Source organism: Synchiropus splendidus, chromosome 14 (genome assembly GCF_027744825.2).
Source record: "Synchiropus splendidus isolate RoL2022-P1 chromosome 14, RoL_Sspl_1.0, whole genome shotgun sequence".
NCBI lineage: Eukaryota > Metazoa > Chordata > Actinopteri > Syngnathiformes > Callionymidae > Synchiropus > Synchiropus splendidus.
The window spans coordinates 4,738,146-4,756,532 of NC_071347.1; the positions used below are offsets into that span (position 1 = coordinate 4,738,146).

General features: G+C 40.0%; 1 protein-coding gene across 6 annotated transcripts in view; it reads right to left on the reverse strand.

Moving 5' to 3' along the window:
- cadps2 (Ca++-dependent secretion activator 2) overlaps positions 1 to 18,387 on the reverse strand; it is a 117,498-nt gene that overhangs the window by 23,868 nt on the left and 75,243 nt on the right. For 2 of the 6 annotated variants that reach the window (XM_053884980.1, XM_053884979.1), the window contains exons 14-21: positions 13,103 to 13,204; positions 10,946 to 11,009; positions 10,749 to 10,872; positions 10,292 to 10,392; positions 5,524 to 5,680; positions 1,443 to 1,584; positions 655 to 774; positions 127 to 156 (exon numbers count right to left, since the gene is read on the reverse strand). In XM_053884980.1, the coding sequence (XP_053740955.1) occupies positions 127 to 156; positions 655 to 774; positions 1,443 to 1,584; positions 5,524 to 5,680; positions 10,292 to 10,392; positions 10,749 to 10,872; positions 10,946 to 11,009; positions 13,103 to 13,204 (840 nt within the window). The remainder of the gene's footprint in view (positions 1 to 126; positions 157 to 654; positions 775 to 1,442; positions 1,585 to 5,523; positions 5,681 to 10,291; positions 10,393 to 10,748; positions 10,873 to 10,945; positions 11,010 to 13,102; positions 13,205 to 18,387) is intronic. The other 4 variants (XM_053884982.1, XM_053884981.1, XM_053884984.1 and 1 more) reach the window with 2 other exon arrangements.

Sequence of the window (18,387 nt, forward strand, 5' to 3'; positions counted from 1 at the left end):
CCATGAGAGATAGCGCATTCGTAACTATTCCACAGTTATGACTCTACATAACAAAGCCATGGTTGATGAGACGAAAATGTTTAGGCTTCCAATTATTATTCATTGATGATTTGTCAGACTACTTACAAAAGGTCCGGGAGATTTATTCCCTGCAGGCTGCAATACAACAAAATGGGATTTATTTGTTTACAACAGTCTATATAAAAAACACTGAACAACACAATAGCCAAAACCTCAACAGTAATTCAGAGCAAATTCATGCAGGCAGCAACCATCATGTCATGTCAACAAATACCTCAAGAAAATCATCACAACCACTGATCCATGCACATCTGATTCCTCAATGTCACACTACAACAACACAATGAGTAATGTGCTTTCATGCAGAGGAGTTACAGGATTTTGCAATGAAAGAGATGCACCACAGCAGAGGTTACCGGAGGTCATTATAAATATATATAAGAGTACATTGTAGTCCAGAGTTTCATGGTTAGTTCACAATGTCAAATCTCAATCTCTGTTGATGTTTGAAATCACCAATCCTCTTGAATGAGGAGCATAAACTTGCTTTGATAAATCTCATTATGTATGAGCTCTCAAGACCTCGAGTCCTCAGAATTGACAGCACAGTTGCCTCTTCCATGTCATACATACGTGTTGTCACACAGTGGACCCATCCAAGCGGGTGCCGAGAAGCTCGGCATCTGCGGCAGCGAGAGAGGGAGGCTCGGGACTTTGGGGAGAGGAACGCTGGCTAGATTGTTGGTCAACGACCTGTCATGTTGGCCGTGGAAACAAAAAACGTAATTCACTTGCATTCCAAGTTACAACATTGTCAGTGAGTATTACGGAACGTCTAACTCTTTGCTTCATTGGGACATAATAATTGTTGTTGCAACCTCCAGACTGAATGACACTTAATGACACGCGGGTAAGAGCAATGAAAAAGAAAAGATATATATATTGCCTTCAAAAGTGAACACACACACACACACACACACACACACACACACACACACACACACACACACACACACACACACACACACACACACACACACACACACACACACACACACACACACACACACACACACACACACACACACACACACACACACACACACACACACACACACGTTTGTATTGCTATCCCATGTGGGGACATTGTGAGGTTTCTCACTGCCATAATGCTTTCCCCAGCCTTACCTCATCCTTAACTTAACCCGGACTCTGAACCAAACTACCAAAGCCAATTATAATCACCTTGTTATTTTAAAGTCTTCATCCTCAAATTGAGGTTTGAACCTGTGGGGACTGGCAAAGGGTCCCCACGAAGACATAAGGTCCCCATGAGGATAGTGTTTTATCAAGAATTTGACCCCACGATGCAGTATAGACAAGCACACACACACACACAAACATCTTTGGAGGACTCTTACTTAACAGACTGCCAGGTCTCTTGTTCGAATCCACGATGGATGGACTGGGCGATGGAGGACTCCATCAGATCAATGTATCTCACCACCAGAGGGATGTACAGGTCCTGCAGGTGCTTGTGGAATGTCCCGTTGCACAAGTGAGCTGTCGAGACCAATCAGAAACGCTGAATAAAAACAGCTATTTTCAGAGGTTAAGTAAGATTTCTTCAAAAAAAAAAAAGTTTTGGGATAACCTTCAATAATGGATCAGTCGAGTTGAGTTGCTGAATATCAAACATGCTTCCATGACTTTATTTGAAACCTCACTGACATGAATTAATGTGCATTGCAATAGCAGCATGAGTTCAGAAAACAGCCACAATTGCACACCAGTAGTAAAAAAAACAGCAGGAAATATTAACAATATTAATATCCTGTACGGCCCTGTAAATGAAATAAGTCTTATACGATCTAAATCTTAGTTAGTCATTAGTGGCCTTTCTGAGCCTCAGTCACAGAGGATACCGAAGTGCAAACATCCTGGAACATAGTAAAAAGATCAAGGAAAATACCCACTGACTTTAAATGTCAAAATACCTGTTGATGAAAATGATTGAAGCTGAGGCCATAATACAGTATGATAGGTGAGTTAAAAAAAATGCATAATAGGATTCTGACATCCCCGATGGAACATTTTCAACCCACTTAACTCTGAAATGAGTATTATTGGACCTTCACCATTTGTGTTTGATTTCACAATTTAACTAACAGGGCTTGACGCCAAAAGCTGTTTGTAAAGACGCGGATGAAAAGCTGGAGCCACATTTGTCACACAAGGAAATAAATAGAAAGAGGATTTAAGTCAAGGAGACCTTGAGAAGTGAGATTTTTTTTCAAAGTTCCACAGGTGTTCATTCCACATCTAACTGTCTCACTAAACAGTAGAATCGTCATTAATGTTCTTTGGAGAGAAGACAGTCTGAGGGGGAGAGAGAATGGGCCTCGTCTCTCAGGACTTAATTAGTTTTAATTCGTCTCGCTTGGCTCTTTCATGATTAACACTAGCCTTTTCACCCTCCTGAGAGCCAAACCGCCTTCTTCGCAACTGCTCGCCTTCACTTGCTGACAGACAAGTGAGCATTTAAATAATCTGCAACAGGCCTGAAAGAGATGGTGCGCTCGTAAAAGAGGAGCTCACGAGATGTTGAGTCACGTCACCTGAGATCTAAACTTCCGCGTGTTATTGTGTTGATGCTCTGAATGATTCAAACGTCTCTAAGAGGCTGTTGTAAAAGTCAAGGTTTGATCTTTTGCTCATTAAAAACGTTCACAAACACCAACTCCATGAAACTTTACTTTGATCAAAAGAATATGCAGTTGGTTTCCAACTCTTTCTTCATACCTGAGATGTAATTACCGAAGAAGGACAGGCTCATTCATGCAGAGTCGAAACTATATTTTGCTCACTTTGACTATCGCCTAATTACGCTCAAACTCAGGTCGGCTGATGTTGTGACACGTGGAATAATGGCAGTGTTCATGGAGGACAGTAATTAGAAAGGGCACAAAAGATATGAGCCCCTGAAAAAGAAGACATTCTTCCTGTAACAAAGAGTCCTTTTTGCTTTCAAATTTGCCCATGGGCAGGCTGTCTGTTACTGTAACTCCCAGAGCATTGGTATCATCCACATTAAATAAAGCCAAAGCACTCGCCAAGTCTCAGCTGGCACCAGAACAATTGGAGGCAACACAAGAAAGAAGTGGCACATCCAAAGAACGTGTCCTCTTCGGCTGGAATCTTTCAAATCTACACATTTTACTCACGCGGCAAATCACACAATATATTGTCAGTGCCTATTCTGAAAATTGTGCTTATAGGGATTCAGTTTACTGCAATGCATGTTCCAAGCTCCAATCCTGATCTCAGACATTATCAGATTAGATTACATTGGAATTACATATAAAAGACAATGATCCCAAACCTTAGATTTTTAGGTGAACAACATTATAATCAAACACGATTGAAATGGTGTTTTGTTTACTAGGCATTCAGGGGAGTTTGTCTTGACTCTCACAGTGAAATCCAAGGCCTTCACTGCAGATGATGACATCATTTTTCCATTGTCTGATTGATCAGGGTAAACATGCAGGATTGAAGTTAGACTGAGGAAAAGTTTCTGTCAGCCATCCACCGCAGAAAACATGGTTGGAAGAGGCTATATAATAAGGAAAATCCATCCCTCTCCGCCACAGCTGATTCCACCGTGTTTTCAAAAGTATTTGTTGTGTCTGGGGATGTTGGGTAACATCGGTCCACCGATAATATCAACCTGATATTCACACATTTGTCAAGTATTAGTCAGTATTGGTTTCGAAATTTACCCAATGATGAAAGTTGAGAGTGACGCCGCCACTCTCAACTTTCATAAGCCAAACAAGCTTCATGGAGGCATTAAAAAGATTGATCAAATCTGGTCAGAATGCCCCCCGCGGGTACCAAGGCCGCTGCCGTCCACTGAATCCCGGTTATGTTTTTGAGACATCTTTGCTTACCATGTCACAAAAGATGATTGCTTTCACTTGCGCACGCCATGGTGCTTAGGGTTGATGTACTACTGCTGAAGTACCAAACAGAATGTTTCGTTCCTTCACTGCGTTCCCTTTGTAACGCTGATCAACTACACAGATGTTTAAAATAAAAAATGTTGAATTTCTCTGAGATAATATTTAAGAGACAACCTTTCACAAATTCTCACACAGCTATTAACAAGTAGCTCACCGACACCCGCATCCTTTTAATTACCCTTCTGTTGAAGAGTAAGTGTCGCAGATAACCCTGTTTAATAACCGGCATTGTTTTCTCTGATGCTGCTAATTATGATCTGACTTGGTTTGTGTTAAAACCAATTATTTCAAGTTGCAATAATTAATTGGGCTGCGTGCGGGAGACATAACAGGAGGGTCAGTGCCTGGTAACTAGAATTTGTTGCCACTGTTTGGACAGTAATTCGTGGATTTATGGTCGCTTAATTAGGATTCTTTGTACTTGAAGGTGGATTAGAACTTGGAAACCAATTGTGTCAAAGATAAATTTAATGAAGAATGTAAACAAACTCTACAGCAAGACATCATTGTTTGTCTTGTGATAACTTGCTTATGGATGGAAATATGTGAAATGGAAATGAACATTACAGTGCGCCCCCTGTATTCACAAGGGGCCTGTTTATAACTGCTTGTTTTGACTTCTAAAATGCTCCGTATAGCAAAGACCATCATCCTAAACACTCTTTAATGAAATGTTGACGCATCTGTGGAAGGCATTGCGAGCCTGCGGCACAGACTTACTTCTGTCAGCAAGCACTAGGCCGTCTGTTTACATGGAGTCGGGGATGCTAGTATTATCCACAGTTTAGTACCAACACGGTCAAAAATAACGTAAACATGTGTTATATGCCTCATGCTCACGGCGGTGAATCTCTGCATTTTCATGTTTAGTGGATATCCCATGAATGTTGACTCACAAATAGCTGGGGGCCCACTGTATTCACTTTTGGGAGTGATCCGGATCACTAGGAACCGCTAGGATCTAGGAATTTTATGAAGTATTCATTACCATTTGGGCCGTATTTGGCATACAGGAAATAACGCAAAAAAAGTAAAAGCTATTCCAGCGAAATTTAAAAATATTGTTTGAAGACTTTGAATTCCGTTTAACTATGAAATATAAACAATACGACTTGCCGCACGTGTGCCAAGTCCCCTCATACAATACAGATGTGAGTCGCGGCCCTCAGACTTCATCATCAGATTGACAATCAACAAGATTTAACATGACTTAGTTCCACATTTCACTTTGTCATGACCTAAACTAAAGGTATGGCATGTGTTTCGCGTGTTACTTATTGTTGATCGCCACAAAGTCTGTTTAATTCAGTGGCGCAAAGAGTCAGCATGACACAGTCTGCAGCATCGCCCACACACTGAGATCAAATTTTTCAATACATTTCCTTGGGAGCAAATATTTCAAATGAACTATCATACAAAACCAGGAGATGATTAACTGACTTTCACGACAGTCATCAGCATTTCCCATCAAACTCACGGTCAGTTCGCAGAAAGTTGTTTAGGAGCTGAAATAGAGGGAAACTGTTCCAGGAATCGACCGGCTGGACCTGCAGGGCGGCGTCCATGTCGGCTTTGTACAGAGAGAGAAACATCTCCGCATGCTCGCCCATCAACTCTGGCCACCAGGAGAAAGCCTGAAATACGGAAGCAAGCAAGCGTTCATGTTTAAATGTAGCAACACATGCCTCTCCTTCGATCTTCCATGATTACTTTTTTTAGGCACCAGTTGTGAGACAAACAGATTAATAACAGATTTCAGGAATGAATAATGCACGCATACAAAACGGTAGAAATGTTTAAAAGAAAAGAAAAAATAACAATATATAAAATAATGCTTGAGGAACTTCAAAGACTGATGGAGGCAGAAAATGACTTTTGGGGAAGTAATAACAATGCTCAAGATAAGATGAGGAAATTATTTTCAGTGAATAATTGCAAATATTCATAGAAGTCAGTGAACTAACCAGAATGTAGAATGAGTGAAGTAATGAGCCTCATATTGAAGTCACAGTGTGCAATATCAAAAGATGACACCTCAAAAATAAATGCACGGCTCCACTTTGTTCTTAAAATCTGACATCAAAGACATCTGAAATTAATAAAAAAGAAAACATTAAAAAGCTTAGGAAATTCAAATAAAAGGACCCGAGGCAAAACTTTCTTTGCTTGCTGAGGTTGTCGGCAGCTTTTATACTCCCACAAAAAGAAGAAAAGCAGAGAGGCTCAGTTGGCAAAGTACCTGCTGATTCACTAATCAAGGTATCGCAAGTCTTAAGAGCATCAGTTCTGCGAGACTCGCTCCCATATGGAGGTCAGCTATCTCAAGCAATCGCTGGGAAAGAGAGAAAAGTGCAACCAGCCATGAATTTCACACAGATGCACTCAGGTCAGTATTTGTGGAGGAAGAGTAAGCCAAGATGATCACACAGCAGCAGGTGCAAACTCGGCCTTGCGAGAGTACCCCACCCGCCTTTCAAACACCTTTTCGAAAAACTCTGGAAAACTCTCACTTTTGGAAAGACAAAGAAGACAGACAAAATACAAAACAACCTAGTATAATTATTATAATTTACTAGCCGTGCTTGCAGCACTGAAGAGGTTGAGCATAAACAGTGATGAGCAAAATGTGATCAAATTAATAACACACACATCCGGACCGCCTATCCAGCACTTTGAAATGGCAACAAGGACCTTTCTGACCGACATTCTGTATGCTGTAGTCTATAACTGTATGACACAATTACATTATACTGTACTACAGTATCAAATTGAAATTTGATACACTTCCCAAGAAATTCAACCAAAAAGTGGATCAGGTCATACCTCATTTATTCATTACTCATTCGAAGAGAAAATATCTATTTTTCTGGATACTTTGATCTTAAATTCTCTACTTTCTCAATGAAATACATCAAAACCAGCACAACTGGATCCTTTGGCTTGACATGAATTGTTTCTTTCTTTTGCTTAACAAGCCTTACTGCTTGCACCACAACTAACAGTTCTGCCTGTTTGAGTTCCATTTCATTGTCAAAGTAGAAAACAATGCGTATTCTGAATACAAATTATGAGTTCTGTTAAAATTATTAAAATTATTAATTCTGTTCTGTAACATTCTGTTACAGTTTTCAGAGGCGTTACTTTGACGTTTCACATGACGGCAGCTAAGACAGCATCACCTGGCTGCCATGTCCGATCCGCCATTTCTGTTACCCTTGTTGCTCTTCAAAGTAAAAAAAAGTAAGTTGTTTGGTACACTTCAACTCGATCACCTTAAAAATACAAACATTTTCATGAGAGATTTGGTAACTGAAGAAGAAAAATGAATCTAAAGGGTAATAGGAAGACAGACTAGCAGCCATGCAGCGAGGGCAAGAAGAGTATTCACAAAATTTCTATATAGCGTCGATACTTTTCTCTGAAACTTCATCCACCACAGAAGCTGTGTGTGTAGGAGAATGATAGGAGTTTTGGTGTTCTCTGGATTATCTCGGGTAATGGATTTTTTTTCCATTGCGAGTGATTTACATAAGCATCACTCTAGGTTTGGACGTGAGAAGACAGAAGGGATTCATTAAACAAACATCATAATGAGGTAAGTGACATGTGGTTAGTCATTTTGTACATTTTGTTACCAAGGCAAACAAGGCAACGGATTGCAGCCTTCCAGTGGCAACATTTACCCTACATGTTGGTGTAAGAACTGTTGTAATAAGCAAAGATGTAACCCTCAACCGAACAGTTGAGAAACATGAAATCGTCCACACTAAGGAAATCAATTTCAGAAAGCAGCGTAGGAACTTCACATTCCTTTTCCGGACAAAGAAAAATGTTTTGTGACTTTTATGTGACTGTTTGAGTGAACTGCTGAAGGTCAGTCGCGATGTTGAGGTATGACAACCGCAAGGATGAAAAAAATGTATTTAGTGCCAGAGAAAAAAAAAAGAAAGGCACGTCTTCTCTGCCGAATGATTGCAACATTCAGGAACATTTGGCAGCTAAATGACAAGTTTGATGTTTGAAAGACCTTGAAAGAACAGTTCATGTTTTCATTGGCAATACAAGTAGATAATAGTCGGGTATGGAGAATAAAACGTTATCTGGAGTGCTTTGAGTTGAAAATGACAACAATTCAAATTGGAACTTACAGCGTCTGTAATTGGTGTTTTAAACAATTGTATATTTCTGTCTGCAACTAATTCTGCATTGTGCCACTTGCTGCCTTAAATTGCGGCAAAACAAGACATTGAACGAATGGTATCGCCTTTTGATGCATGGGTAATTGAAGATGATTATTTTGTGGGATTATTCAATACAAACAGGTTTAGGAAAATAAACATCCATCACAAAATCCAGCACAATTGTTGCAGTATGGCTGAAATGAATGATGATAAAAAACTGAGTTATTAGATTGTAATATTAGTCGTATATGCGCAGGCTATTTACAGTACTGTTAATGATAAACAAATTAATGTCTGTTCTACAGTATCACATGCGACCATTAAATCCTGTTTTCAGATCCCCAATGAACAAATGCTGATCGATATGATAAACCAAATGTCATATTCAAAACTGCACAATATAGTTGGTACCTTGCAACAAGTAAAAACAGACAAATAACAATGTGAGGAGAGTTTGCATGGAAAAGGGGGGAGAAAAAAGAGGACTGTCTGGTGGTTTATGGGCGAGTAGAAAAAAAAAACAGCAAACAAACTGGTGTTCAGACAGCAAACTTACCTCATGCCCCTTTCATGGTTGCAAACAACAGAAAGAAGGCAAATCAATTAAAATGATAAGTAAACTTTGAAAATGTGCCTCTCAGAGACAAACTTCTGACCATTTGTCATCGCAGCGTCATCCTTAAAATACAGACAGCCAAATAAAAAACAATTAGAATTCCTCCAGATTTAGAGTCTGACAGCTTGCGTCCATCCCCCTGACAGAAAGCTAATTTTCAAACTTGGTTACTTCTGAACGTTATCCTTCGGTAGTCATGGCAGCGGCAGAGCACAGCATGTTATTAATAACTCTGAAACAGATGCCGTGCTGCAGACTGCCACTTGAGGTCAATCTAAACTGACACAATCTCAACACCTTTGATTGATCAGTTTTACTCGAGCCTGTGTAAATGAGGGACAGGTACTGATACCAAAAGTGAAGGATGATAATTAAATGATCAAACCACTTATTTACTTTTGCTGATAATCAGACAGAACAATCTAATTTGTATTCAGTTTTGTTAAAGTAACAGGGAAAGAAATCAATTGAAGGCAACTATATAACAGGGAAAGATGATTTTTGAGTAGATATCTTTAATCTCTGCACTGTATATTTTGAATGGGAAATACATTGAATGGCAAATTTTAAAAAAATGTAACGCTTAACGCTTCCTTGGAGTGAACTTAAGCACCATTATTGGAAACAAAAAAATTATACACTTCAGCTTGTGAATGACCATTAGACGTATTCGTGTGCAGTTTGTGACACCAATGCAGTGTCTAACTGAGACCTGTCAATCATTGATGTGTGACCGCCCCTGTCTTGGATGCCGTTTCATTGAGGTGTGGCTGGGCGAACATGAGAAGACCATACCCACCTGCACTGCTGTTGCCACATAATGCTAGCCATATTCATGCTTGTGAGTTTACCGGCTACATGGGAATTGAGAGAGACATTGCTACTGCATGCTGTACTTTGCACTGCGTAAATTCTAAATACTGTCGGGCTGCACCGAAATGGGCTTTTATAACATCATCATCATCTTTTTTTATTTCAATTTGTAAAGTAAAGCAATAAAAACAGATGTTTTTCCAAACACCATGAATAATTGTGATTACAATTTTGATCAAAATAACTATCATCATCATTTTGGTTCTAATCGTGTGGCCCCCAATAAAGAAAATAAAAACCAAAGGCGCTTTGTTTAAATTTTTAAAATGCTTTTTAAGAAGTCTTCATTTTTAATCTCAGGATTTATCTCAATAAATTACAAATAATAATATAATAATAATATTTTCTATTTGTCAAACTAGGCAAACAAGACTGTCCACTCCTGAACACATTCTTAACTCACACCAAATTGTGAAAATCATTGAAAAACCAAAAATCATCATAAACGCTGTGAACCAGTTCCATGAATGGCTGAATGTAATGCAGAGGAAATTCAAAATTGGCTGAAGATGTAAAAATCCGTCCACGACATTTCACAAATGTTTCAAGAAAACATCGCTGTTGGGAACAAATACCTCCGAATGATGCTCGTCATTCTGCTGCAGAACTTCAATGCACAGTTCACCCAGTCGCATCATGTCCTCCAGTCTTTTCTCAGGAGTGGCCTGTGGGTCCACTGAAATAACAAGACACAGGACATTTACTACTATAATACTACTGTGCACTAGTTTTCTATCATTGAATTGAAGAATGAGCTTTTAGTCTTGTGTTCTCCACAAACGTGAGATAAAAATGAACAGTGCTAAATATTAAACGGATTCTTGTCATACTAATGCAAAACATGTTATGACGAAAACTGAATAAGGAAACAGGTGCTTTTATGGATGTGCAAAAACAGCAGATGCTGAAAACCTTCTGAGATTTGCAAAAAAAAAGATGATGCGACTGTAATTGCAGCAGTGCCATACAGTTACCAAGAAAGTCTCAGTATTCAGCTCAGGAGGAAAACAAGATATTGACTCAGAGTTCTACCCTTTATTTCGGCATATTCCTTCAGCTGGGTGTAATTTATGCGCGCCGCTTTCTCCAGACACCTCTTCACCAGTTGCTTCATCTCCTCAGCAGGAACTGGAGTGGTAATGTCCTTCATTAAAACCTGAAACCACACTACCATCAGACCCAATCGAGATGCAAAATTTGGTTTTAATTTTAAACCATGTTTCTTTTACCCGCTCCTGCAGGGAGAGCGTTGCCTTCAGTGCCCCATCTGGTCTTCCGAAGGGAAAACAGTACCTGCAAGTGCCCACGTGTTTTGACAAAAACATCAGCAGGACAAAGGTGGTTATCATCAAACAGATGGACACTCAATGTATCACAGTGACCAAGGACGCTTTGTCATATTAGGGTACTTCATGAGAAGACTAGGGGGGTGGGCCAACACCGACATAACCAATTACCTCGGCTGTTGAGTAATTCTACTAAAATGAGAAACTATATTTATTGTTAAAGATCTGTATTGATGAGAGCAATTTTCATTAGCAAGATCATATCATATGAAAAGATGTCGGTCAACTTGTTTACACTGGTATGAAGGCACCTCTTTAGGTATTTGGAACCTTTTTTGTCGACAGTAACATTTCATAACATGTTCCCACCTATCACATCACTACCATCACAATTCTTTTTAATTTGTACAAAAAAACTAAGAAAAACAATCAAAAAGTCTTTCCGGGATTTTGTTATGGCATTTATATGATTTTCTTATACGACATGTCAAGCCCTCGACTCACAACTCAGAGTAAGGAACAAACTACTTTCATTTGAGTCTTGAATAGTTGTAGTAAAAAAAAAGCAAATGTATTAAATTGGTCATACTGTAAGATCACAGTGCTGCGGAATAGACAGAGGAAGATGCTGAGAGAGTAAAAAGCAGATGGGCCTAAAAGGAATACCAGCGGCAGTTAAAATGTTGAGGCTAAACTGTTCTTTAATCTAAACCAAACTATTTAAATCCTCTCTTGTCTGGAGTACATTAGCATAATCCCGCCATTGTCACAACCATTATTTACCAGCATTAGCTTCTTGTAGAGGTGAGTCTATAATGACTCCTGCTGATTGCCGCCCCACCCTCCCTCCACTTCCTCTCAGGGACCAGATGGAGGGGCCCTCTCTGGTTTAAAGAGCCGAGGCCAGCGTGCAGTTAAGGGCAGCCCGCTATTCAGAAGGGTGTAGCTCATGGTCTTCAGGCTGTTGCTTTCACAGCTACCTCACAAAGCATTCACATGTCAGCAGCAGCGCTGAATAGCTGCGTGCAGAAGCAGGGAGGTCTCATCCGTTGCCTGGACCCTTGTCCTGCACCTGTTTCTTTCTACCTACAGTGGCCTCTTTTATAACCACAGAGAGGTTCAAATGAGCATACTAATGGCTATTTAACAATCCCCTCAAATCTTCAACAAGACAAACATTTGTTCTCTGCAGTGTCCACCACATTATCATCCAAGCAATGTTAAATGCATGAAATTAACACCAGCTGCAACATCCATCCATTATAGTCTGCTCAGCCAAGGTCAGCCCGTGCTGGCAGCAGGCTGGGCTGACAAGCCCGCCCTCCTCCCAGAAGCCTCCTACAGCTCTTCAGGTGGAATACTGAGACATTCCGAGAATCAAACCGGGCATACCCAGGTTCACCCGACCAGACATGCCAGCGACTGACATCTCAGTCATCTCAACTAGCAAATGTAATTTAAGGGCAACAGAAACATACAAACTGTCCATCTGACAGCGCACAAAAATATCAGATTACACAACATGCAGTATTCTTAAATATATATATATATATATATATAATATACTAGTCATCCTCAATGAAGGCTGTAGTCAAAGAGAATCTGACTCAGACTGTATTAGATTGAGACCAACTGGCAACTTGCCATGGTAGAATCAAACTTTGCAAATCAATGACTGCTCAAAGAAGGATTACATGAATTAATGCAGTGCTTTAATGATATAGCCACACACTGTCTGAAGCTCTTCTCTATCATACCCACGTATGAGGCTACATCCTGGGTAGGTGTGTGCCAACCAGCCTCATGCTAGGGGGCCTTAAGGAATGGAACACCAGCAATAATGAAAAAAGAGGACAAGGAGGGGTGGAAAACAAATACAAATAAAAAAGTCAATAAAAATATTTTTTGAATTTTCACTTGATGGATTTCTACTTTTCTTAGTCATGATATACAGTATAACTAGCACATATTCCAGGACTGGTCCAAACAAATCCCAAATTAGGAGCCTGGTGTGGCACATTGACTGCACTAACTGAAGCGGTGTGAAGATGAAACCAAAATTAAACAAATAAAACTGTTGAATTTATCGTTGAATTCTACCTGAAGTGAGTGATCTGGTTCTCCAGCAAAGACATGAGTTGATTCCTGATAGATTCAAACTGCTCCTTCTCCTCCATGGTGACTGTTCCCATCCCATCGGGCCTGAGGGGAAAAAAAAGGACATATTAAACAAGTCGAATAAGGATAGATTCGATTTTGAAAAAGGAAGCCAGGGTATCGAAGTAAATTCTAAAATAAACCACTGCATTTGAGAATTTTCTGCATTTTAATGTATAAAAAAAATCAAATCAACTACTGAATTAGTTAGAGGGATTCATGACTGGTCTAATCGCGATGTCACCTCTCTCTCTCAGCACATTCCGAAGTAAGAAGAGCAAAAGTTTAGGACCATTTCACAAACAATGACACATCAAAGGACAACTTACCTTTCACACTACATATTGAGCACTTAAATACAAAACATTTAACACCATACAAGTGTTTACAGGACTTGAATAACATTTTCTTTCCAACAATACGGCCAGCTATTCGTTAAAGTAGATGTTAACTACTCGACTATCAAAATACCTGTTCGTCATCTTAGTTTTAACAGCTCATGAACACAGCAGAGAAAGCATCAGTGGTCTCGTGATGGGAATTTCACTCACTTTCAGTCCAGATACGAAGGGTTTGTTCACAATTTTATTGTCAACACAATTTTTGAAAAATTGTATTAATTTGTTGCATACAGTAATTTTCATACAGTCATGTGACATGTGCGCAGCCTGTGTTTTTCAAGTTAGAAGTATTATTATATGACAGATTTGGAGACAAGTACTTCATGTTCAAGGTATGTACATATTCACATTTAAACATTATCACACAAACAAATCATGAACGTCCAGCTATAATATCGGTAAAGAATGGGGAAAATATGTTAGAGTATCCAACACAACTCAGCAACACTTTTCAGATGACAATGCTCAAGATACGAATATCCATACATTAAAAGTGTATCGAGTATTTAGGCTTAATTGTCATATTCTCCCTCACAACCTAGGCAATGAAAAAGCCTCACTTTGCACCATGACCCCCGAGTCAACCAATCAAACAGAGACCTTCCTTTCTCTCCCACAATGGGGTCTGCCAACAGCACAAACTAGGAGGAGAAAAATGTTGGTTGAGCGCTTCATTAATGCTTCTAAAGCATTCATTCCCTCCATGCCTTTGTCTGAATAGGCACTTTGGCAAAAGAAAAAAGGTAGAAAAATGCAATCAGCCGCCAGCCAGCACGACCAGCCTTGACTTTCTGTGCGCCGCTGAATCAGAAAAAGCATCCTCTTCAAACGACTCTCGCACTCACGAGAGGGAAGAAGCGAGGAGGTTGTCTGTTAATGAGGTGCGCTTAGAAAAGCCGGCGCTGGTTCAAACCCAGACTGCCACGCCTGCCTCAAGTATCAACAACTGCAGCGAGCTGCTCATAGAGAAACCCTGACACGAGACGCTGAATACATAATGCGCTGTAAAAGTTAGGCCCAATTACAAAAGGGTGGATGTGGGTGGGGAAGAAGTGTCACTGAATAACATCTCCTGAATTATTATTACAAAACTCCAACCTAACTTTAAGTGTGTTTATACATGGTGAAAGCAGTTTCTCACTACGTGAAAGCCGTGTTACAGCTGCTGGCACCTAATCTTTTTTTCAATCCAGAATAAATGATCTGAAAATACGTTCCGATTGCCAGGGATGATGAGGAACGAAAAACAGACTTATCTTTTAATGCGTTAGTGTTTGAATACTCGAGACCGGTCTCGGTCTCACCACAGCAACTCTACTTTTTAAATAAACAGAAAAGTGTGCAATTCCCAGTAAAAGCAACAAGTGCTCCCATTTGACACCATACAAAAAAAAAAAAAAAAAAAAAAAGGTGAGCTCAAAATAGCAACCATGTCATCAACATCAAGAACAATCTGATTTGCATGATGTAATCTGATATGCATCTGGAAAGAAAAAGCACTCTGTTGAGCATAACTTTTGCAAAGCAGCTTTTACCAAACCGGCTGGTACAGCGGGACATAAACATAAGGAGTCTAGCTAGCTCAAAGTTGAAATGTGGGTCTCAGGTCTCAACTGCTAAACCATTGTCTTAAAACCACTTCACTTATTTGATCCAGTATCCTCTCACTCATTTCACTGGTTTGCAGGAGGAGTCTATCATTCACAGCATCACTTATTCATTCATCAGCCAGATGAATCTTTAGCACTTTGAAAACTCAGGAGTGCTGCTGAACTAGATACCTGGTGGTGTAGTGGTTAACACACACACACAAGTGGTGCGAGTCCTGGCAAGAAACTTCATATTAAGACATGGAATGGAAAGGAATGGAATACGTATTTATCGTGTTTTTATAAAGTGATGTGACGTTAACTCCCAGATGACGTCAAAAGATGGCCATTGAATGGGTTTTGATGACCAAGGGAAAAGAATGAAGTTGTGAACTGAGTCCAATCGTTATTGAGAATCGACCCAACATATTGGTGAAGTTCTATAAGCGTACAATGTTATCGATCAATGTTATCTGGACGTAAAATCTATTAACATATTATTAGAATAAACCACATTGAGCATTAAGATATTTATTAGGATAAAAACAAAAGTTTTTTTTCCACATGCAAGAAGGCGCATTATGTGCAATATATGAAATTGTCAAGAAAAAGACTGAAGATTTGATTAGGAAAAGACTGTATTCAGTGTATTTATGCAGATGAATAGAAGCGATTTTTCATTTGGACAGTTTTTAGTGCCAAATCTTTCATGTCTACCGCAGAATGAGAACCCTAGCGAAAGACATCACTTTCCATGCAGATAATCCATCTGAATAAAGGGTGTGGGAAACAATTATTCTTGTCACAAGGGATGTGCTAAAAACACAGAGTGGAATGAACAACAATGCACATTACGAAAATGCATTTTTACCATCCCTAATGAAGAGGGGAGCCAACTACCTTCACCCGTCCATGAGGCACCTCACATCAACTACTACATCTTAAAACAAATTACAGCAGAAACATATCTGTTAAGGAGCGAGCTGGCAGTGAGCCAGACCCACACACCAACACACACACAATGGGGTGGTGTTGCCATTCTCTCTTCGCAGCAACATTAAATCCAGTCTGATGCAAGTTCATGCTTGGCCTCACGCAGTGGAGTGGGGAGCGATGCGACAGCTTGTCGGGGTTCAGACACATTGTTGCTGTTAAATGAAGCAAGTGCTCTGGGGCTAAGACTGCTGAAGGGAGGAGGGGGGCTGATGGAGGAGGAGGCTGTCTCAGGTTTATGTGTTTACACACGATGTGGCTCAAGTGTAAACGATAAGTACCGTGTCCGCCTGGGGGGACTTCCCGGAGCCTGGGGCGGTCTGATGCTGGCTGACAGGAATCACAGTGGGTGTAGCTGGACGGGCAGTGCAAGGTGGCAGGTTACCGGGTGCGGTTGCCACTTCCTCTTACAGTGTGTGGTAGAGGGATGAGACTGAGTGGCAGGTGATCACCTCTCTGTTAAAGGAGGCAAGGGGCTGTGGTGAGAAGGGTTGGGGGAGGTAAAAGCTCCTGTCACATAAGATGACAGCAGAGGTGTCGATATTTCACAGAAGACAAGATTGCACATGGCATGGAAGACAGGCACGTTCGCATAATGCTCCTTTAACCTCAAAGTTCAACTGCCCCGTGAGGCTGTCACACATAATGCAGAGTTGGGTCGGGGAAAAATAACACGTCTTCGGCCACTTGAGAAAATGGATTTAGGAATAAAAGGTATTCATTTCACTTAAAAAATGTTCAGCATTATTTTATATCAGCAGGAAATCTCTGAAAATCCATATAATTTGTTTAACCACAAGTTTGTAAGTAATTTATCTCACTATAATGAACCGCTGCTTTTTGTTGGTACCACAAGTGTATTAATAAATACAATAAATGTAAATGCCATTTCATATTTCTAGTATAAAATAAAGTCCATACCAGCATGTGTGAATTGTTATTGTTAATCTAACCACCTCCAAAGCAACTATATACTCTGTACATCCAAAATTCAAACATTGGTTAGGACATGGATCATTCCTTGGACCGTTGCTCTTATTCATTAAAAACACAACTCTGCCCAATCAAATGTCAGTAATATTGTTGAAAAACGTATGACATAAAACTGATGAGGAAACTACTATTTCTATTTACAACGGAAGTGAATGAGGACGCACAATAAATGTATACAAGACACATTCCAATAGATAAAAAGCATGCAAAGCCCCAAGAAGAAGAAAAAAAAAACAACTCTACTCTACACTGCTGAGTCCATTATTTGTTCCAAAAAAGGAAAATACTCTATAATAGAGTTGTAGTGAAAATTACTATAGTCAGTTCCCAACAAAATGACCAAAAGCTAGCTCAGAAATGTTAAACAAAACCAAAAGTTCATCTTTAAGCCGAAGAGGACAAATGTGAAGGCATTTCTCAGAAGTTAGAGCGACAAGGGAGGAGATGAAACAAGTTTTTTCCTCTCCCTCTGAAATAAATGACAGCTTTTACAGAGTCAATAAGTAATGTGAAGCAACAAAGACAACAAATGCGCTCCTTTCAGACCAACCTTGACCAGGTAGCATTACCTGTGGGAGGCTTTCAATTCAGAAAAATAAGTGTAAACATGTGCCGCTCAGTCAGAAGTTTTTCTAAAGAAAAGCACAGTCTAATTCACTCTGTGCATCTTAAGTATTAGTCAAGTACTCTTCAGTTGATCATTCTGTGCAGCGCCTCTTTGTCCTCACCCATTCCGTCTCATTCAGCGTCCCTGGGGGATAAACTCAAGTTTTGTAATTAACTTTTTTTTAACACCTCCAAAGCTGCCAGCCATCCAAAGAATCTATCTTTCCCAATCCACACCCACTCAGGCTCCAAGACCCTGAATGGGCATCAATTACTCAAATTAGAGCTCCAACTGACAAAAAGCCAGTTCCAGTAATCCCAGTACTTGCTCCCCCTCCAACTCATATCAGCCGATTAGTTGGGGAAGCCAATCATTATGCTTTCTAATTGACTAAATGAGTTGACAAAGGCAGAAAGCACAGATATCTGTAATTACCAGCCCAGGAGTCGAGCAGGAGCTGCTGAGAGTGAAGTGGAAAACGGAGCCACTGGAGTGACGTTGATGCCAACAAGTGGCTGAGGAACACGCAGGCTGCTCATATGTGCCACTGCTGTGGAGAGTGGAGTTATGAGGCAAAGTATTCACTTTGGCAGCAACACTACATATTAGGACGGCTTTCGTCCTGATTTAATTTGACCCTTCTCT